General features: G+C 36.5%; 1 protein-coding gene across 5 annotated transcripts in view; it reads left to right on the top strand.

Moving 5' to 3' along the window:
• Nucleotides 1-484: 484 nt before the first annotated feature.
• LOC135584114 (phytyl ester synthase 2, chloroplastic-like) overlaps nucleotides 485-23,531 on the top strand; it is a 46,851-nt gene continuing 23,804 nt past the window's right edge. For 3 of the 5 annotated variants that reach the window (XM_065079380.1, XM_065079377.1, XM_065079379.1), the window contains exons 1-10: nucleotides 586-992; nucleotides 1,115-1,166; nucleotides 1,271-1,326; nucleotides 5,677-5,835; nucleotides 5,946-6,050; nucleotides 9,252-9,313; nucleotides 20,357-20,478; nucleotides 21,444-21,552; nucleotides 22,211-22,341; nucleotides 22,445-22,814. In XM_065079380.1, the coding sequence (XP_064935452.1) occupies nucleotides 680-992; nucleotides 1,115-1,166; nucleotides 1,271-1,326; nucleotides 5,677-5,835; nucleotides 5,946-6,050; nucleotides 9,252-9,313; nucleotides 20,357-20,478; nucleotides 21,444-21,552; nucleotides 22,211-22,341; nucleotides 22,445-22,814 (1,479 nt within the window). In that variant the 5' untranslated portion in view covers nucleotides 586-679. Of the gene's footprint in view, nucleotides 501-585; nucleotides 993-1,114; nucleotides 1,167-1,270; nucleotides 1,327-5,676; nucleotides 5,836-5,945; nucleotides 6,051-9,251; nucleotides 9,314-20,356; nucleotides 20,479-21,443; nucleotides 21,553-22,210; nucleotides 22,342-22,444; nucleotides 22,815-23,531 lie in introns of those variants that run through there. The other 2 variants (XR_010475955.1, XM_065079378.1) reach the window with 2 other exon arrangements.

The following is a 23,531-nucleotide window of genomic DNA, read 5'->3' as shown; positions in this document are numbered from 1 at the left end:
CGATGCTCCCTATGATCTAGGCCACCAAAAGGATGAGTGTTAATGTTGTGTCTTATAAAGGTATTATAGGGACTATGGCATTGAGAGAGGAAAAAAAAAAAGAGTGACTTTTCCTTATAATTTGTCCATTAATATTTTTATTTACATAATCTATCCATTAATATTTTTATTTATAAAATGTTTTGTTATATAAAATATTTAAATTAATATTTTTAGATTGTTGAAGTTTTTTTAAGAATTAATCATTTATAAAAATCAGCATGTTCTGAAAAAAAGAGAAGGATTTTGGCTAAAAAAAAGAGAGGAAAATGTGAGATTTTTTAGGAAATTGTTGTTCTTTATAAAAAGTTGGATAATTTTGAGATGATATGATATGGAACTCTCTCTCTCTCTCTCTCTTTAATAATTATATTCATTCGGTGGATCTGCCTCCTACACCACCGGCCACGGCACATGCCGATTGAGAAGTCGATGAAGAGTCCCATCAATTCGGTCCAAAAGTCTGTTTATTTTAGTCAAAAGAATCTGATGATATCTATTTTCGTCAAACTAATCTGACGGGATTTACTTTCCCCTACGTTACAGACAATCGGGATGAACCTTTCATCACTTTCCTGTGAACTTTGGCCGTGCCTTTGGGCAGCCAGCCATTCCGCAACCGAAACGTGTCCGTCCCCCCATGGCGACTGCCGTGGCGCTTGCCGCTCCTCTCCGCCTTGCGCCGTCGCGGCGCTGGAGGTTCTCCGCCGACTTGCGGGCGGAACCTCCTTCCCGCCTATCGAGCCGAAGGGGGGCCAGCGCCAGTTTCCCGACGGCGGCCGCGACGGTCCCCAAGGTCCTGGACGACTCGGTCATCGAGCCATACGGCATAAGGGATTACATCGAGCGGTCGAGGGAGTTGATAAAGCCGGACGGTGGTCCGCCGCGGTGGTTCTCGCCGCTCGAGTGTGGGGCTCGAGGAACGGACTCGCCGTTGCTGCTCTACTTGCCTGGTCTGTTCTTGGATGGATGGGTTTAGAATTCATATGCGTTTCTTTAGTATTTTAATATTTATAGCCTTTTCTCGTCTTCCTTGGGTATTTTCTCGTATTGATCGATCAACAAAAATTTTCAGGAATCGATGGAACTGGGCTTGGATTAATTCGACATCACCAGAGATTGGGAAAGTAAGCACTATTCTGGAAGCATTTCTTATGAACTTGTCTCCTACGAAGTTGTCATGCTTACCTTTGGTTTAAATTTGTGATACATTATTTTTTAAATATTACAGGATTTTTGATATTTGGTGCTTGCATATTCCGGTAATGGACAGAACATCATTTGAAGGTCCCTCTCTCATGAACTTTACTTTGTGGAGTGATTACCGACACTTTTTCCTTTAAATGACCATAATGAATGGTAGATGAGCATTGATATATTGGTAATCATATTTTTACCTAAGTTTACACCCAAGAACTTTGGTTCCTTTGAAGTGGATGATGTCAAATAGGCAGTTGAGAGCTGAACTTGGGTCTAAACTGTCTTCTGAACTTCGTATTTTGTCTACCAAAAGCAGCAACTTGACTGATGTGGAAGAAGAAGATACGAGGGTGAGAGAGACATTGGGATATGAGAAACATAACCATTTTCTTTTATTGGAACAACTAAGAGCTAAGAGTTCATTAACAATTTATAAATCTCTAAGGGTTAATTCAAGACTGCCTCACAAGTCTCTCATCCCTATCCTGTTTTTAGACGATCTATACATTAAATATCTCAACCACCAAAAACCTAATTGATTGCCTCAGTTTACTAAGACAAATTATAGAACATTATGAATTCATAGTGCCCTGGAACTTAGTAGCTCTAAAGGTGATAATTTCAAATTTGGTAAATTAGATATTGATGTGTTGTAGCTTGGTGACTTGAAACCTGAATTATTCTTTCTTAATGCTGCCATTAATTCTTAAATTTATCCATGCATTAGATCATTTTTCCTAGATGAAAATAACTCATGCTTGATTCGTCATTAATGTCATCATGATAAATTGATAAATCGATAAATATTGAATGATGAAATGTGGAGTGAGTGTGAACATTGGGAGGAAGTTTAATCTTGCATGAACTATTATTAAACTTTTGAGAATTTGACAATGACCAATTTTTTCTCAAGCTTGTTGTCAATATTGTAGGAAAATGCTTCTTTTTTAGAAAGATCCACAAAAGAACTTCTTTGAAGACCTTTAGACGGGAATTCTTGTTGACATTTCTTTGTATTAGGTACTAGCTTCTTACATATTCACTAATCTTTGCCCTAATAATTGCAAAATGTTCTTCAACTCTGCGCGACAAAGATGATTCAATTGTTTTAACAGGTTTAGATAGTGAGCTGGAATGTAACTATTAACAATCTCAAATTGGATTCTTGCTAGTAGAATAATAGAATTATAAACAATTCAGCTTTTGGTAGCATGAAATCTCATTGTTTTGGCCTGTTTTACAGCAAAGCACCTTAATTGATTACCCAGAGTTATACTAACAACTCGGTTTGACCATGAATTTAAGAGTGGTAAGCACTATGTATGATAAGTTTGTGACAATTTTCTTCTGTAGGCTTCTTTAAAAGTGATTAAATAGTTCGGTGTCCCTCCATGATGTTTAACCACATTATTGAGATAAAGATGAGTAATATAGGAAGCATAGATAGTCCATTTACAAGAAATAAAATGTGTCATTTTAGCAATCCATGAACAAAAGGATCAAATATGTACCTCTTTTGAGTTTTTGGTAATCCAATCATGATATCCATGTTAATATCCTCCTAAGGGAGTAATGCAGTGTATGCACCAAAATTTTGAGCTCATCCTACACAAAATTGATATATCCATCATTTATTTACATAGTGAGGGATAGCACAGTAGATTATAGGCTAGAACTATTTTTCTTTAATGAGAAGAACAGTTCTCTAAATTTAACTAAGCATATGACTTTTTACAAATTTCAATTGAGAAAAAAAATCCATATGGTTGATCCCAAGTAGTTGGGACTTACGACTTTGTTATTGTTTTGTTGTAGAAGAACAATCCTATTCCTACCAAAATGACCTTTCTATCCATTGGCATATATAGTCCTTTATGCGCCTTACCGTATCATTTTGGGATGCAAAGATGAATTCCTAAAAGAGGAAATCATTTTAAATAATATAGTCTTTGTGATAACCCTCTTTGCGTGCTTCCAAATCTTTTCAAAATTTTTATCATTAGATTAGGTGTCTCTTGTAACATCAAAGTCTTCAAGGTGAATACTTATATATTATGAAATGCCAACTATCTACTGAGTGCATCAACCCCTTGATTAAGAATATGAGATTTATTTACTAGACCCAAACTAAGCAAGAAACAGGTACGGGATTAGTTTCAGGCACATTTCTTTTGTTTAGGAATGTCAAGTGCATCTATTGAAGGGTTCATTTGTAGGTTAATGTCAACTTATATGGCATAAAACTTTAAATCCATCAACAAGTTGAATTTGTTATGGCTAACTGTCCAATAGCTCTTCCATAAGTATATAGTGCTTGAAGTTTGATAACATTTTTTTTAATTTTCATTGTCACTCTTTGTCCTTTTTTAATTTCTGAGAGTAAAAGGTGACTCACATTTAGGTTATTTACATAGATTATTTAGCTAAATCATATAGAATTACCTTGGCTAAAGTTTGTTAAATGGAATGTTATAAGAAATGCTACTAATCCTTATCCTATCTAGCTGTGATTATTCTCTAATACACATATTGATGTAGGCCAAGTTGATGATGAACAAAGAAAGTTTTTTATATGAAAATAGAGGAAGGGAAAGAGAAAGGAAGGATAAAATAATAATTGAAAAAGATATTTGAATAAAAACCATCAGACTTACTCTGACTCGAGGAATAACTTTTAGGGATGTAGGCCTTGGACCTCCACAAGTCATCTCATACATGGACAATGCAATCTTATGATTAGGAAAAGAAATGACATCTTATATCACTCATACATAGTCTGAAAAAAAATCAATCATTCTGTGGCTTTTAGCTATAATTCCATTCCCTCCTTTTCTGAAACCCAAGTAGAAGAATAAAAAGGAAAAATATATTAATAATGAAAAATTATAATTACATCAAAGCAAATCAATCGGCTAATGCTTTTGTTGTTTGGACAAGTAAATTTTCAAATTTCTTTCAGCAAATAATTTTCCTTTGTGATAGTAAATCTGATTGATAGGATTATACCTTTGTAGTATGATGAAATTACCTTGCAGGGATGAAATCTTCAATCAAGATATGCAATATTCTATTAAACGATGTTTTGATTTCCTCCATCTTTTTCTTCTCCTTGTGCAATTTAGGAAACTAAATTAGCAATATTGGAGAAGTTGTCATGTGGCATTATGACATTTGCAAATGTCACCTAAATTAATAAAATTTATTAAAAATAAATAAATTAAAATGATTTCGTTTTATATGCTTTACTGCATAGGAACTCATGCCGATTTTAAATAATTGAAAATTGGATCGACATTGATAACAAAACATCTTTGCTTGACTAAAAGCTTTGATACCAAATTTGATTTAGAACAAATTCATGATGAGCAAAGAAAGTATTTTTTTAATTTGAGAATAGAGAAAGGGAAATATATTAATTGAAAATGATAATAGAAAGGAAGATAACTGTTAGACTTACCTTACTTTTACTGTGGATAAAGACCACATTTACTGTGGAAAGATAAAAACTTCAATTCATTCAATCATACTATGGCCTTCAGTTACAATTTCTTTTCCTATTTTTTATAAAATCCAAGTAAAAGGTAAAAAAAGAAAATGCAGAAATAAGGAAAGATTATACTTGTTTGAAAGCAAATTAATTATATAGTATTTTTACTTCAGAAATGATGTTGGTTCTTCATGCTAACTGTCTTAAGTTTTGTTGTTTAGGTGGTTAGGCATATCAATTCAGATGTTTATGATAGGCAAGAATTTGATGCTTCCTGGACTTGCTGTTTATTTTTAGAATATTTACTTCTATGACATGATAAGAACTTTTTTAGGATCCTTTGTATTGTGCCCCTGTTCTCATCAGATGTTTTTGCATTTCTCTTTGTGTGTGGCTACACCTCTAAATTTGCATGCTGTAAATGATTATTAAATTTATTCTTGGACTGTTGTTTGAATATGGTATATCTAGATCCATCGAGTGCCACAAGTCACCATCTTTAGTCAAGCTGTGGAATACTGTTTGCTTGATTAGTATGGCACAAGTTGTCAACTTATGAAGGAAAGTTATGCTTTAATTGATTAAAGAACTCGATCTCTTCTATGTGAAATAAAGAATCTTATAGATGCATTTATTTTTCATTGTCTTGTTTGATCTATTTCATCCAATTTGCTTTAGTGTCGAATCAGATCCAAGGCACATACACATGCATTATCAGAATGCAATTTATCCCATTTATTATCCTAGATTTGTCTTTAAATTAAAAGAACGGTGAAACTTGATCACATCCAACTGACTAGAAAGCCTTTGCTATTAATAGTCGTCCAGATATGTCTAAATTAAGTATCAATTGTTGAGACATGGATGAGATTGCAGTAGAGCAGGTTGTGCAATGAGCAGACAGTTGTCATTTGATTTATGCTCTACTTATAAGCTTTTCGCTTATGCAGGTCTTGTTGAATATGTCGAAAGAACAATCAACTCTGAAAAGTCTTACTCACTGAACAAGCCAATATATCTTGTTGGCGAATCCATTGGTGCATGTCTTGCTCTTGCTGTCGCAGCACGCAACCCAGATTTTGATTTGGTTATGATTTTGGCCAATCCAGGTTTACAACAGTTTATTTTGCTTTGTCATGAAGTAGTTGTGTTAAGGAAGTTGTTAAATTACTTATTTGATTCTCCACTTAGTATCTCCATGCTTGATCTTATATTGCAGCTACGTCCTTCTTGAAGTCTCAGCTTCAGTCTGTCTCAACTTTCTTAGGGATCCTGCCTGAACCACTGCATGTTACAATCCCATATTTTGTTAATTTCATTACAGGTTTGTGGATAACAACATATGCCTTAAACTTCTAACTGGGTGATTCTTATATTAGCTTAGTAAGCCAATCTTAGGATTCACCATGTTACTGGCTCAACGGCTCATTATGCATATCAAAGTAGCAAGAATGATTGATACACTACTAGGTGTACTATTGGAATCTTAAATAAGCTTTATCTGAAATCAGTTGACCTGATAATGATCCAAAGAGTTGAATGGGAATTAGATGAAATGTGTCTGTGTGGAGACTGACATTTATTTGTATCACACATTCTGCATAACACATGGACACATACTGTAACATTTGAAGACCATGACATCCAATTCCAATTGATCTGCTCACCAGGTTTATACCTCTGGAAGTCAGTAAAAACATTTGCAGTCTTGATGGCATATGATGCCTTTTTATCTATAATTTTGACCAGATGGTTAATTTTTGGTAATATATCTGGAAATAAAGTTCTAAGGCCATGGTGTCAATGAAGATGTAGAATGCATTCATTAAATCAAAGCTCTCTGTTGGGTTGTTGATTCTCTTAATAACATCTCCAAAGCTTTGATTGAACAAGTTGGAAAGTGTCCAAGGACTTCCATTTTATGAGACCTAAATTTATAGACTAATATGCCAATATGCAACTATTGCTCACTTTAACATTCATCATTTCACTCAATCTAATAGCCCTAGTATGTATGAAAATAAATAAGATGAGATTTAGCAATCTTCTGACTGGTATCATCCATTAGGGGAAGTGGCTGTGCAACTCGAGAGAATCCATCTGTTTTGATGTTTAACTTTGTCCAATCACAGTAGTCAAGGAAAGTATATGTTATTTTGGAGATCTGGAGAAAAAGTAACTTCTTTCATTGGTAGTGATCCAGAGCAGGGATCTGGGATATGTATAACAATCACACAAGCATGATATATAGGGAAAATATTTTCAGCACTGGATTCATTCGAAACCCAGAATTATGAAGTTAGAGAATCAAACCTCTAATAGACCAGTATCAGTTGAAGAAACAGAGTAAACAAGAATAACATCAAAGAAGGCTGCTCCATCAGATACCCTGGCTTCTCTAATTCTTGATAGTTGATACAGAATCTTGTAATGACAAAATAATTTGGCTACCAAGTATCTTGCTATAAGTCTAATAGTTAGAATTACTTTGATGTACCCAGCATAAGTAGCTATCATTTTGATTGGAATTAGTTGGATCCAAATTCTTTTTAATAAAGAATAGAAATTGTCATGCATGGAAGTGTTTGTAAATTGGAACATCTTCATATTTTTATAATATAGTTTGAACCAGGGATCCTTGTGAATAAATCTGGGTGATTAGAAAAAGCTTACTGCAATGTTTCTCCCAGATGCAGGCATCGCAGTCAGTCTTGTATCAGGTAGATTAAATCTGGTTTAGTCTTCCATTTGTTCCTTGTCATGGCATCTATCTTGAAGAAGTGCCTACTTTTGAGATATCCTGAGTAGGCTGATATTAGGCCTTCTTTATATGCGTTAGTGTCACTGGAAAATATGCTTTGGAAGATGCTTGATGCTACTATGATTAGGAATAAATTAGGGAGGGGAAGAGAGAAATGCTACAGGAAAGAAGGAAGAGAAATAGAGAGGGTCAAGGAGAGACATAGGTAGAAAAAAGGGAGGAAGTGATAGAGCATAGAGGATGAAAAAAAATGAAGTGTAATTTAGTTGGAAGTCTTGTATGTTCTAGGTTTTTTGGATCTCTTTTCTTCTTTGTTGTTTTTTATCTGTGACTGTACTCTCACAACAAATCATGTTCTTTTTATGGTACATCACTTGGCAGTTAATCACTATGTCCATGTTCTGATCCCTTTACCATGGAGACAACTACCTCATTAGTGATCATTGACTATTTTAAGCTGTTTGATGTTTGAACTATTATCTGGGTATGTTTCTGATCTCTTGAAACTTCCATTGTTGATAAGTTGTGTTGTTCATTTATATCAACATTGATGTTTCTCAGCCAGTATATATTCAGCTCATTCACTATTGTTAATCCCAAATTTCAATGTTCATAGGCACTTGGATATTTCATATCTCTCAATGCTATTGCACTATTTGTGCTTTCTCCTTTTTAGATCGGTGGAATTAGTACTTTTAGGTGTCAACAGAACCTTAGTATTTTCTGGCTAGAACCACCTTGCCTACCTCCAACTTCCTTTTCTTTCTTCATTTCTTCTCTTTGGCTAACAAAAGTTTGTTTAACCTCCCATCTTCCATTTGATTAAGCAATTAGTTGATGCTAATGTGAAAGCCTGTTTTTCTTGCTATTCCTAGTCAATCACCCATAACTGCAATGGACAAGGGGCTGATTGTTGTAGTGAAAAGCCCAAATAGGAAACACAACTGAGAGAATAGGAAAAAAAGACAAAAGAGAGGAAAAGAGAAAATCACATACAATTACAGCACAAGATTTATGTGGTTTGGTCAATTGTTCTCTCTCTCTCTCTCTCTCTCTCTCTCTCTCTCTCTCTTTCTCTCTCTTTGTGAACTAGCTTTAAGACTATAACGATGTCTGACAAGTTCTCCTTAAGTCAACTGGACATACAAGCTCAATATTTTCTAAGGATTCTGTTGTTGAGAGTGGTCTGTGCGGTGGGTACTTGTTCTGGCACTAATTAAGCAATCAATAGACAATGCCACATTCTAAAACTTAGGCTCATCCGCTGCACGGCATGGATGGGACAAGCAATAAACCACTTGTTACAAGGCTGACATGGGTGGTGCAAATAGAGCTTCTAAGATCCTCTTCCTTTAACTAAATTCAGTATAATTCATTAAATAGCTAAACTAGATCCAATTTCCTCAAGTCATTTTGAAGATATGAAGGATTTGTAGGCATGCAAGACATGATGTCCTATATTGGCCATTTTATATTGCACCTTCAATCAAATTTTTGAAAGTGAAAGTTGGTTAAATGAGACCAGTAGTAAAGCCTTTTTCTTTTCTTAGCTACAAAAATAAACATTGTTCTCACTGATTACTATTATAGAATATTTACTATATTTGTGCTGAATTGTACAGAAATAGCTTGATTTTAGTTAAAAAGATGTCCTTACTGACATAGTAAGGTCTTGTGTCCATTTAATTGGTTAAATGAATTATGATGCTTTACTTTGAAACACAATTGCATTGGCATTTTTCTGACAATTTACTTGTTCTTTAGGATATCACTTGACATTTAGGGATCTACCTGACAACTTCAATGACATGTTGGCTGACCTTTCTGTGAGTGATTACTAATATTACAGAATGAGAGAAACTTATTTTGGCCAACTTTAACTTTTGTATTTTTATATTGCAAATATTTTGTTAAGTTTGCTATTGGCACTGTGAATTTTTGCCTTTAATATCAATGCCCGCTGGTACAACAAAGCTATTTATTTTTTATTTGTTTTGGACTTCTGTTTCTAGAGATAACTTAAGGAGATAGTTCATTATTGAGGCTTTAACTATGGCACCTTTTAGCTACCAAAGAGTTAATATATGGTGGCAGGCACCTCACTGGTTACAATTTAATTGGCTTTACATGCTAGCTTTAAGGAATTATATTAAATTGTTGGTTATGCATATTTTTTGTTGGACATAATTATATTAAGAGTTATGCTTTGTTGCTGAAGGAGATAATGATTAAGATGATTGTCACCTATTTTGGATTATGCTGTACTAGTTACCTAGTGGATTTTCCCTTAAATCCTTTAATTCTGCATACTGCATATACAGTTCTTTCTTATGCTGTTCTTGTGTTTGTTTGGTTTGCTTACACTTTGTGTTCTGTTGTAGAAATCTTTATCCTCTTATAGGGTTATTTCTACAACATAAATTAGTTTTCCTATTGTAATAATACCTTGCAAAAAAATTGGTTAAAGTGTTAAACTAATAAAAGCTCATAGACCTTTTGATCTGATTAAGAATTTAAATGTCGAACATGCCACACTTACGATAATCAAGGAATGCTATTTTGCTTGGACTAGGACAAAGTGGGCGGTATGTACAAGTATGGGTGTTAACTTGTTGGTATATGGACTGCCCCCATTTCGGATGGTTTGGTCATGTAAAAAAATGTATCTATGTCTTAATCACTTCTCCTTGTGCTCGCAGGACCCATCACGAGATCCTCCATTATGCACCAACACAATGTACTACCATCGCCTATCGGGCAGGTGCCTCTTCTCCTCCTCCTCCTCCCCCACCCCCTTCTTCCTCTTCATCCTCTTTCCTCCATAGCTTCATCTTCTTCCTTTCTCTTCTTCCTCTTCCTCTTTTTGTCTTCTCCTTTTTAACCATTGCCTCCTTTTCTTCCTTCCTTTTTTCTTCCTTCTTTCCTCCTTCCTCCTTCATCACTATTGCCATATGTTCCTTCCTCTTGTCCTTCCTCTTTGAGTCACTAGTATGTATTAGTGTACCAAATTGTCACGAGCTTAGCATATGTTCGACACTCTCATCGAAGCCTTTGCATATGTTGCATTTGCTCATCTGCTACATCTTCCCTCCTATGCTTTAGCTGCAATGCTGCTCCAACTTTGTTCCGCTAATGCTGCTTCAACTTGCTAATGACTTTAAATTCTGAATTGAGATTAATCGAGTTGTATCAATCTTTGCTAGCACCTACGGATCCTTCGGATAAAGAAAAAGACCTTTCCTATTGTGTGTTAGTCCCTCGAGCATCTTGTGTTGATTGAATTGGATGAATACTTGTTGGAGGTTTAACTAGCATCTCCTCGTAAAACTTAAAGTTTTGAAGCATTATCGTCCGCAAAATTTTCTCATCGATTCCTCTTCTACATCATCGTCATCTCCAAATAGGTTCACATCACAGCTCCTTTTGATTGCTACTCTATTTGGAAATAAAATGGATAAGCTACCTTTAGTAGAATTGATCACCATCAATGAAGATTTGGCAATTGTTGTCTACTGCTAAGTACTCCTTGGGTCTTCGAACATATGTAGAGCTCTGCTGTTGGATAACTAGGAGAATTGGGATACTCTATTTCACCCATTCTACCAAAAGTTGAGAAGACTAAAGTTACTTGAGTTTGCTTGCTTCCCCGATGATTATACTTCATGCATTAAGTTAGTTACTATGCTTTGTCTACTCTTTGCTCACACTTATAAAGCACTCGAAATGTCACACTTCTTATACTGAGTTAGCTACTGTGATTCATCATCTTGTTATTATCGAACTTTCGTAATACAAGTAATAATGCTTGAAAAGAGCAAAATTTTGCCTCGACTAGAGCAAGTCTCTGTTGGATTTGGTCATCCTTTGGGATTTTACCAACTTGTCCATCGTTTGCACCACTTACTCTTCTAAGCAGAGAAAGGTACAACACCACTTGGAGTTTGTCATAGGTCTTATAAAGTTCCTGGCCATTATAATTTTGCCTTATCTTGGTATTTAGAGTTTGCCACTATATTCTCCATCTTCTTGATCCCCTTTTATGACCATATTACTCTCCCTCCATGAGAGCAAGGGATCGATGACTCCACATAAGTCCTACCTTTGCTGTACAGTGAAGCTCTTATATGTCCATGGCTTTACAATCCATCATCTTGCACCGACATCCCTTTTCTTCACAATTAGTAGATTCGTCACTATTGCATTATGACCAAGGTATGCAATACCAAGGTTCGCCTTACCGTACCGTACCGGCGTTTCGACCCGGGCTTGGTATGGTACGGTACCAGTGTACCGAGCGGTACATCAGGGCATACCGAGCGGTACACCCTAATGTACCGAGTAATTTTATATTTTCATACTGTAGCAATGCTACAGTATAATACTGTAGCAATATAGCGGTACCGGGCGATCCGCGTACCGGTACGTACCGCCCGTACCGGGCGATACGATTCGGTATGGCAGACCTTGTGCAATACCGTACCGTACCGGTGTTTTGAGGTTAGCTCGGTACAGTACGGTACCAGTGTACCGAGCGGTACACCAGGGCATATCGAGCGATACACCTTAGTGTACCGAAAAATTTTATATATTTTCTTCATTACTGTAGCATTGTAGCACTGCTACAATATAGCACTGTAGCACTATAGCGGTACCGGGCGGTCCGCGTACCGGTATGCCATCGGACTGGTACGTACCGCCCGTATCGAGCGGTACCATTCGGTACTGCATATCATGATTATGACACTCCTCCGAGTCTACTTTCATTTAATTGATACTTGGATTAGGGTAGCTAAGTCCCTCTGGACTTGTCATTTTCTTACTTCTTTTTGAATCACATGTTTCAACACCTTTATGTCCTCCTCCGAGTAGTTTCCCTTTGGTTGAGGTAAAGATATCTGCAACTCCCACGTATGGCCTCCACTATCATGTTGCAGGGCTTGCCCTGATTATGTTCTCATTTACATCCTCGATAGAAATGTTCACATGCTTGGTCTTGTCCACTGACTTGTCGGCCTCCCATGAGTGATATGAGCTTTGGAGCAGTCAACTCTCCAGTGACTCCAATTATACTTTCTTATGATCAATTCCCTCACGCGACTCATTAGTACTTGAACTTGAAAGATTCACCTCTATGGTATAGTGGCCATTCGTCGATGTACAAGGTTTTCATCTGATGCAAATTTGATACATGTACAAAATGCTTGCCTCTACGGTATCATGATATTTACTCCTTGAATCCATAGCCCCTTGTTACCATCATGTTGCTCATCGAAATAGAGCTCCTATCAGCTTCAACCATCCCTCTGAATGATTAAGTCCCTCTCAGGACTTTCGGTTGTATCTCGTTGCCTCGAACCATTGCACCATGATCTACTGCACCATGTCACCTCTTAGTGACGTCTTGATGTGGTGAATTCGAACTGCAATCTCTCCTTGTGTGGCCTTTGCCAACATATTGTAAGGCCTCCATCACTTCTAATTATATTTGCTCTTTCGACAATCGACTTTCATGCACCCTCACTTGGGTCATTCACGCACAAAGCACAGCTTTAGTGTTGGGAAATCTGGGGCAACATCACATGCGCAGCAGAAGAACAGAAAAATAAAATCCCAGAATTTCTTGCAGAAAAGGTTTCTCGTCATCGTGTGAAGATTGGTGTGCAAAATCCCGCAAAATAAAAAACTGTACGTATGTAAAAGATATGTTACCTAGGGAGATCGTATATCCTTGAAAACCTATAGATCTATCGGAGAGGATGAAGGAGGTCAACTATCCTCCTCTCTGGCGGTGATCCACAGAGCAGGCACTGCGAAGACGCTTCTTAAATCGCTGCACAATCCTTCTTTCCACGCGCACTACGTGATCAAGAAGGGGTCGACCCTTCTTGCTGTCCACATGCCCCAAATTGGGGCTATTGGCTGAGGAGGAGAGGGAGAGTGGAGTATAGGAGGTGGCAGCCAAAAGGATCTAGCCTATGACCTATTTAGTTACTTCTTATTTATAGAGGTCCCTGAACCCTAATGGATCCTGCCCTATTGGGTACTAGATTTCCATCCAACTACCTAAGCCTCTTGGATTAGTGGATTTCTACCTAATAATCTCTTATTGGCTCTTATTAGATCTTATCCACAAGATTCAATAATTCAGGGACTTATTGGATATCTAATAAGATAGGGGCTCCAACGGATATTTCATATCTGAAACTCTATTCGTTGCAACACCAATCATATGTGTGTGACCCTCTAGGCCCAATATCGAGCTGGTCGTGAGTCATACATGTTAGAACTCCTTTTGACTCAATGAATTATTATCTCCATAATAATTTACTCGACTCGTCGACTCACTCAACATAAAGTGAGAAAAAAATGTCAAATAAATAATGAACAAAAAGAGTATGTATCGTGTCATACATGCTATTACTCACGTGATTAGCTTGCAGGACACCTTTGACTAGTAATCTCCCACTTGACCTAAAGCCAATCACTTATGTGTCTGATCCCCATCAGACTTCTGTGATGCTCAAAGACAATCTGAGACAACGACTGTGTTAGTGGATCTATGATGTTATCTTCGGATAAAACTTTTTCCACTGCTATATCTCCTCGAGCCACGATCTCTCTGATCAGGTGGAACCTCCTCTGAAAGTGCTTGGACTTTTGATGAGACCTAGGTTTCTTGGCTTGAGTAATCGCCTTATTGTTGTCGCAATATAAGGGAATTGACTCCTTGCTGCTTGGCACGACTCCCAGATCCGTGTTGAACTTCTTCATCTAAACTCTCTCTTTTGCTGCTTCTGCCGTAGTAATATACTCAACCTCTGTAGTCGAGTCAGCAGTAGTATCTTGCTTAGAACTCTTCCAACATATCGCTCTTCCATTCAGGGTAAACACATACCTTGAGTTAGACTTGCTATCATCGACATTAGATTAGAAACTCGGGTCCGTGTAGCCCTCAACCCTAAAGCTACTTCCTTCATATCCCAGCAAAAGATCTTTAGTCCTTTTCAAGTACTTAAGGATATGCTTTACTACCTTCCAGTGTTCTAAACTTGGATCCACCTGATATCTACTCGTAAAACTTCGAGCATGCGCCATATCAGGCTTGGTACATTGTATAACATATATGATAGATCCTATTGCTGAGGCATAGGGTATCCTATCAATGTCTGCCATTTCTTTAGGAGACTTTGGGGACATGCTCCTAGAAAGTGATATCTCATATCTCATCGGTATGAGACCTCTCTTGGAATTTTCCATGCTAAACATTTCGACAATGGTGTCTATGTACTTGGACTGGGACAAGCTAAGCATCCTCTTGGATCTATCTTTATAGATCTGAATCCCCAAGATATAAGATACTTCCCCTAAGTTCTTCATAGAGAAGTATTTAAAGAAAAAACTTACAATTTGGAATTCTTGATCTTAAACAAACATTGGCCATTCTCAACCTAAATCTTTCTTGTAGTTGGTTTAAAGTAACAAGAATTACCTTGGAGACATTTTAATTTTGACAGCTTGAATTCCAACAAGTGCAAACATGATTCTTTTTCTGAGCTGTGAAAAAACGAGGATTAGAAGGCTGACCAAAATGATATGAATGCAAGCAAGGGAAGAGCACTAGTATCATATTGAGGCCAGTGCTACTCAATGCGCATGGCACACACACACATGTTTACACGTCATGTCTATACTCATGGATGGATTGACTAGAGTAAAAAGAGGGGAGAAATACATTGATTATTGATTAAGTTACCTTGTAGTATATAAACTATTTTATTGTCTCAACCAAGGATTGAAATTTCATATCGTACCGGAGTTTCGAGATTCACTTGGTACGGTACGATACTGTATACCGAGCGGTACGATTCGATATACCGCTCGGTATATATAAAAGTAAAAAAAAAAAAACTGATGGCCTCGTCGCCCTTTTTGGCACGTGGGGAGAAGTTTCTCCACACGCGAGCAAAAAGCCGAGGCGACGTCGCCTCTTTATATATATATATATATATATATATATATATCTGCCCGCGACGTTGCCTCTTCTCCCCGCGATTGTAGATTCTTTTCCCCGCACCGAGAGAAGTCGCCGACAAACAAGGAGGGAGAGCGACGCCGATCTCCAGGTTTTCCTCTTCTTCTCCGTTTTCTTTCTTCCCTCGCTTAATACCAACCTTCTCCCTTTCTTTCTTCTCCATCGGTCACCGTTCAGGGTGGAAACAACCCCAATCGACCATTGCGGGCGATCTGTGTACCGGTCTACTGGCGGACCAGTATGTATCGCTCAGTACGGATGATATTATTCGAAATTGAAGACCTTGGTCTCAACCAAGGTTTTAAATCTCGTACCATACCGGTGTATTGAGTTTTACTCGGTAAGGTACGGTACTAGCGTACCGAGCGATACGCCTAAAATAGGCATAAAACCTTCCGAAAATACTTAAAAATAAAAAAAAAGTTAAGATAGGGTTTTGATTCTTTTGAAGTTAGAAATAAATATATATTTAGTATAGTTTTAGCAAAACTAATGTAAATTAGGTAAGAATAATATAATATATCTTTTTCGGGCTTTGAGGAGTAGCCTTGTGCAAGGTTTGTAATTTCGGTCCGTTCCAGATCATCCTTTCATTAATATTGAATTATCTATAGAAACGAACGATGGGCCTCCACGAGTGGTGGATCGTGGTCCTTGATTCTATGTATCTATATATCAGTATGTAATGTTTGTTGGACCCAATCTTGAAATTGATCTCACGACATAGTGTATTGATACAACATATGTCATTAGTACATCAATGTGGTGATAGTCGTAGGTTGATCATCGTGAATCACGTGTCTAAGGCGGCTCCTGAGGCATGTATTGGTGAATGTCAGAAATTCTACATTCGCTATAGGATTTAAATGAATTAAGTAATCACATGTGTAGATATATTTAATATTACCACCAAAACGAACGATGGGCCTCCATGAGTGGTGGATCGTGGTCCTTGATCCTATGTATCTATATATCAATATGATATGTTTGTCGGACCCAATCATGAAATTGATCCCACGACATAGTGTATTGATACAACATATGTCATTGGTGCATCAATGTGGTGATAGTCATAGGTTGATCATCGTGAATCACATGTGTCTAAGGCGCCTCTTGGGGCATGTATTGGTGAATGTCAGAAATTCTACTTTTGCTATTGATCTGCTGCTTTATATCATACTATTGCTTAGAGAAGTATGACCAACTATCACCGTACTGATGTTGGTCATAAGATTCTCCATAATATGAAGCTTGTGAATACGATAAATTTCATTCTATGTCTACGTCGTGTAGGCTCTATCGCATCTGCTAAAAATCATCCACTGCCTTCCCCTTCCTTTTCTATGTAGGAACTCAACTAGTACCTCGTCAAGTTCTATAATCTGGATCTTGGGTGGCATGTGTAAAATATTGGTCCTCGATCCATGCACCACTCTCAACTTATGTAGACGAGACCATCGACTTCTCGTCATCGTTGCCATCATCGGTCGAGGCACTACTGTCCACGTTGCTGCCATGTCTCTGGACCGAGTGAGTTGCTGAATGTGATTGCGAATGTGTCTCATCGCCTGACTCAATTCTTTTCAACGATGTAACTGATGTTACTACTTTCCCCTTTGCCTTTGCCTTCGTACGCTAGGCGGTCGAGTGTGACGGTTGGGTGTCTCTAGTTCCTAAAGTAGTTTGACTTGATCTTGTCTGGCTCCTTCTGCCACGTTCTAACCGAGGGGGATTTTCCTCCTGTTGAGGATATGCTTCCTCTTCTTCTATTACCTCGGTGATAAAACGCAAAGGACGTTGAGGATCTCCCACCTCATCAAGTAGAGAATCCTCTTTGTTCTCTACTACTTTGACTCACTCTAACATCGGCTCTGAATCTTCGTTGTAGAAATGAGGTCGATGGGATCAATCTCTGGTTCCTCTGGCCCCTTGTCCAGCTTGGCACACCGCAACCTTAGTCACATATTATAGTGGACATGTACCAGTCACAATAAATAAATTGCCAATGATGACGATTCACATCCATCTTTCGGGCATGAGCCCAAGCGCCATCATATGGTTATTCTTGTGGTGCCATGTTTCTACCAAATTTAAATCAAATAAGCTATAAACATGTAAAACACCTTAATATGTATTAAAGACATTGAATTGACCCAATATTGATCAAATTTCGATTAAATCATCACTAAAACCACTGATCACAGCATTAAAAACTTTATTAAAACGTAATTAAACCTATTTTACCATCATAAACATGTTAAACACATAAACGAAACATTAAATATGTAATTTTGATCTAATATAGGTCAAATTACGATAAATTCATCATTAGATACACTAATCATACAATTAACATAGTTAATTACCTACTAATTATTTTTTTTTCAACACTATGAACATGTCAACCACTGTAATAGATATTAAAGATATTGAATTGACCCAATATCGATCAAATTTTGATTAAATCATCATTAAAATCACTAATCGTAACATTAAATAACTTTATTGAAACCTAATTAAATCTATTTTACCATCATAACTATGTTAAACACATAAAAAAATATTAAATATATAATTTTGATCTAATATAGGTCAAATTATGATGAAATCATCATTAGATATACTAATCATATAATTAACATAGTTAATTGCCCACTAATTACTTCTCTTTCAACATTATAAATATGTCAAACACTCTAATAGGTATTAAAGACATTGAATTAACCCAATATCGATTAAATTTTGATTAGATCATCATTAAAATCACTAATCGTAGCATTAAAAAATTTATTAAAACTTAATTAAACTTATTATACCATCAAAAACATATGATCAAATACTTAATATGCATGAAATATAGATATTTGACCTATTAAGTATATAATTTCAAATAAATCAATATTAAACATATTAATCATAATATTAAGTCGTTAAAGACATTAATTACTCCCTAATTAATACTATTCTACTATCAAAAGCATATCAAATAACATATTAGACATTAAGTTGTACATTATATAGAATAGGCTTAATCATCTCATAAATCAATAAATATCTAGAAAAAGAATATATACCTCTTGATTAAAAAGTTCTTCCTCTTAATACTCTCAAATTATCCTCCTAAATTTAATTCAATCTATAAATCGTTGCTTTGTTGACTTTAGGAGAGTGAAAATATGAGAATAAGAGAGAGATTATGAGTAAAATAAGTTTGAGAAAGTTTAAGAGAGTGTGAGAGTGAAATAAATTGAAAGAGGGGGGAGGAAAGGGTTTAAAAACCCTGTAGGATGCCTCAAACAGTCAAATTGATGGTTGGAAAACCGTTATCAATCGGTAACGGTCGGTTTCAACTTACCACCCTGTACAAGTAGTTAATAGCCAAAATTGACTGGTACTACCCGGTACAAGTTGGTTACAGTAAAAAACGATCAGTACCGCTTGGTACAAGTCAGTAACAGTTGAAATTTTGACTATTATTGCCCAAACCTCGGTACAGCCTCGTATCGCCCGATAAGTGGCAAAAAACCTGATATCGCCCAGTAGAGGGCAGTCCATGTGCCGTTTTGCTAGCGGACGGGTATGTACTGCACGTACCGGGTGGTACGATACGAAATTAAAAACCTTAATCTCAACTCATCCTCTAATAAGAAATATGATTCTTTGAGATGACTCCTTTGGGTAAAACTAGCTGAATAATTGAATCAGTGATTGAAAAAGGCGCTCGGGCGAGGCGAGGCGAGGCCCGAGCGCCTCGCTAATGTCCCAGGCGGCGAGCTTCAAACAGGCGCCGCCTGGGCGCTTGCCCGAGCCCAGGCGCTGGGCGCTTCGGGCGGGCGCTGGGCGCTTCGGGCGAGCGCTTGGGTAAACCAAGTGACCGAACCAGGATTTTAGGTTTGGTTCGGTCCTGGTTCGGTTGTTAGTTGGTTCAATTGAACCAACTAAACCGATATAACCCTTACCCAACCCTAACCCTCTGCCGCTGCCGCTCCCGATCTCGCTGCTCACGACTCTTGCGAGCCCTCCCGCTGCTCGCGCCTCCCGCTCCCTTTCCCGCTGCCGCTGTCGCCGCTCGCCGCTGCTTCCTCGTTTTTCCGTCAAGCTCATTATACAGTATGCTCTTAATATTAAGTTTATTTGAATTTTGAAATGATTAATTTTCAATACTGTTAATAGATTAACAATATATTATTTTGATTTTAATGTTGTTAATTTTTATTTATTTGAAATTATTGCTAGGTTTCAACATAAATGACTTTGATGTAAAATTTTATTATTTTGAATTTTGAAACTTTTTGTTAATGTGACATTGTGATTTTGTATCTTAGATTTTCTTAATTTAATAGCATATTTTTATTTAAAATTTTAAATAATTATATTTATTAATTATATTATATATTTTTATATTTTAGCGCTTCGCTTCGCTCGGGCGAGCACCTAGCGCCTCGGGTGTTTTTGGACCTTGGCGCCTTTTGACGCATAGCGCTTTTTAAATCACTGAATTGAATCATACCGAGAACTTGAACTAGTTATGTGCTCAAGAATTTTAATTGAATGATACCCAGAACTTGAACTAGTTAGGAGGAATGCACTTAAAAGTGGATGACTTAAGTCATGGTTGCTTCAAATCATAACCCATGCAAAATGCAAGCAAGCATACCAAAATCAACAACCAGACAACATAGGCTGCCAGTTGATACATTGCCTTGTCGTTATATTTCATATGCTTTTTTGTTTCAATCTTTTGTGATAATCTCTGGAGATTTGACCAGAGTTTTTTGGATTTAGTTGATAGCTTAAGTTTCTATTTTGAAATGTTTCTCTGCACTTTGTTTTGCAGTTTCTGGTTGATATTTTACCAAAAGAATCTTTTGTCTGGAAATTAGATTTGCTGAAATCAGCTGCTCTTTTTGTGAATTCTCGTCTTCATGTTGTGAAAGCTCAGATATTGATTCTAGCCAGGTAATTTCTAGCCACATTGATCTTAATATTATGCTGTTATCTAAGAGGGAGGAATGTGAAAAACAGGGACAAAGTGCGACGTTATAATTAGCTTCAATTAATAACTGGACATATTGAATGAATAATAAGTATTAACACAATGGGGAAAATGTCATATAGATAAGTGTACAGTAGTCACAGGCCCTTAGAAGTTAGAACAGTATTCAAGGTCACCATTAGCAAAGAAAACTTATGGAATGTAAGTTTAGATAACATGAAGCAATTATTTTTGAAACTTGAAATTGAGGCAGACATTTTGACAATTATTTTAGATTGGATCATCTTTGAGGGTCATAAATTTTCCTGGAAATGCTCAAAATTCATAGCATTTGATGCATTGGAAACTAGACCTGTGAGGCTTTCCAATGAAGAATAAATCACTTCGATTGAATATGTAGATTCATGCCAGCATTGAAAAAAGAAATCCAAGTTCCAAACCATCAAATTCTGAGCTATATTTTTATACCTTTTGTCATAGTAACTTGAGTGAGCTATTTATGTTCCATAACATGTGTCATACTAAATTGAGTAAATTAATTAGTTTGTTAGTGGTTGAGGTCTATAAGAAGTGGGAAGGAGTTTCAAGATCATCTTGTATTAGGAATATTGATTAATTGCTGATGAGATTTAGCTCTTGGTGATATCTTCCGTGCTCTCTTTGGACTTTCTGTTCCACATGAAGCAAGCAACTATAAAAACTAAATTTGTAGCCGTATGCCAAATCATGAGCAATCAATAAAATAAATTTGTAGTATTCTGTCTTTGTTTGTCTAGTTTACTATAAAAACTATGCATGTTAAGAGAAATTTGTTTCTAAAATTTTTCATTGAGTTTTCATGCCATCTGTTCATTCTGAAGGTTCTTTTCCTGTGAAATCTGATGTTTCTACTAATTGACAATGTTTGATCTTACTATCTTTGTTATAGTGGGAGGGATCAATTATTGCCAAGCCATGAAGAAGCTGAGAGGATTTGCAGTAATTTGCCAAATTGTCGAATCCGTCATTTCAAGGAAAGTGGTCACACCATGTTCCTGGTATATGTGATGTCTACAGTTCTCCCTTGTTTTTAAATACATGTCATAAACTGGTCACGTTGTTTGGAAAGAGGACTTTCTGTTAGATGATCACCTTTTACTTCATTTTGTTGACTGAATTGCTCTAATTCTTGCTAGATGATTTGGCTGTTTTGCTATGTAAGTTTGCCATGCAGTATGCATATTTTTAGGTTCAGTAGACAAAGAAAATGTTCCATGCAAATTCTCAACTGAGTATATTACATCAACTAACCAAATCTTAAAGTGCTCTTTATTTCTGGCATGCCAAGAAAACAGTTGGCAGAATTGACTGCAAATACATATTGCACTAAGATTTTACCAGTATTTGTGATGCCAAACCAGTGTATAACATGTTTAGTCTCTGGTGACATTTTCAATTGATGTTCATATAGGTTCTATAGAATGCTTACTCTGACTACTGCAAATGAACTTGTTCATTCTTATAGATAAATTGATAAATTCTCATTATATAGAGTCCTAACAAATTTGTTGATTATGTATAGAATCCTGCTGAAACCTTATATATAGTCCTGAAATCAATTCAAGGTGGTGTCATTGATTTGTAACAGTGTACAAAACATGTCATTCTTTCAGCTTGTAACTTAATAATTAAAGGGTACACCTTATATTGAAACAGGAAAGTGGCATTGATTTGGTAACTATAATAAAGGGCGCTGGCTACTATCGTCGTTCATCACAGATTGACTATGTGTCAGATTATTTATTGCCAACTCCACTTGAGTTCCAACAGGCAACAGAAATTTATAGGTATAATATATATATCTTGATGTTGGCATAGAGTACATGTTCTGTTGTAATCAAATCTTTTGAGTAATTCTGCTGAAAATTACATATATTTTTTGTTTCCCAGATGGTTTGATCTTGCCACCAGCCCTGTGATGCTGTCAACTTTACAAAATGGTAAAATAGTAAAGGGCCTTATGGGTATTCCATCAAAAGGACCGACTTTGCTTGTGGGATATCATATGTTGTTGGGTCTAGAGCTTGGTATCATGTTCTCAAGGTTCTTTACTGAGAAAAGGATCCATCTTCGAGGCCTTGCTCATCCATTTATGTTTAATAGGGCTTCTGAACAGCTAATGCCTGATTCATCATCATTCGATGGACATAGACTCATGGGTGCTGTTCCTGTCTCAGCAACCAATTTCTATAAGCTTCTGTCTATGAAGTCCTTTGTCTTATTATACCCAGGAGGTGCACGTGAAGCACTTCACAGAAAGGTATCATTATATTTTGTTTAATTACAAAGCTCATTCTTCAATAAATGTGTATTAAACTAGATAGTTCCCTGCAGTAAATATACAAAAGTAAAAAAGGGACTCATATCTCTTTTCTTTTCATGAGGCAATATATATGTTTGTGCATGTGTCTGTTTAGGTCGATACGATCTCTGAAAAAGGATTTGAAATACAAAGGCAGCATGAATTTAGATAAATGCTGGAAAAATATGGTGAAAGATCCATTATGATGTCTCTATATGCTAAAAAGTAATGGAAAATTTCTTTCAGAACCAGTGCAAATAGATCATTAAGTCCTTAAAAGAGGAAAGGAATAGGTTTAATATAGGGGAATCTATCAATTTATGTGGTGAGTGATGATAAAGAATTGACTTGGTAGTAAGCAGCTACGATAATATATGAAACTGAATTTTGCTAATGGCTAAACCATTGAGGTGCACGAATGGAAAAAGGCTTCAGGTTGTGTCTGATAAAAACTGGAAGTATTTGTCTTTAGATAATATGTTTGAAGGGAAGACCAAGAGTAATGAAAAATTAATTTGAAGGGATCATCAGAAGGCTAAAACAACAGTAATGATTTACTTTGGATAGAAGAATTTCGCAAAAATGGGATGCACTATGATGATGTGAACTTGATAGGAAATATGATGGATGTTGGCTTAAAGAAATCTCCTAAATAAAAAGAAGTGTAAAAGGGAG

The sequence above is a fragment of the Musa acuminata genome, chromosome BXJ1-8 (genome assembly GCF_036884655.1).
Source record: "Musa acuminata AAA Group cultivar baxijiao chromosome BXJ1-8, Cavendish_Baxijiao_AAA, whole genome shotgun sequence".
Taxonomy (NCBI): Eukaryota; Viridiplantae; Streptophyta; class Magnoliopsida; order Zingiberales; family Musaceae; genus Musa; species Musa acuminata.
Note: the sequence above shows the minus strand (reverse complement) of the source record. Positions and strands in the feature narration are given on the sequence as shown.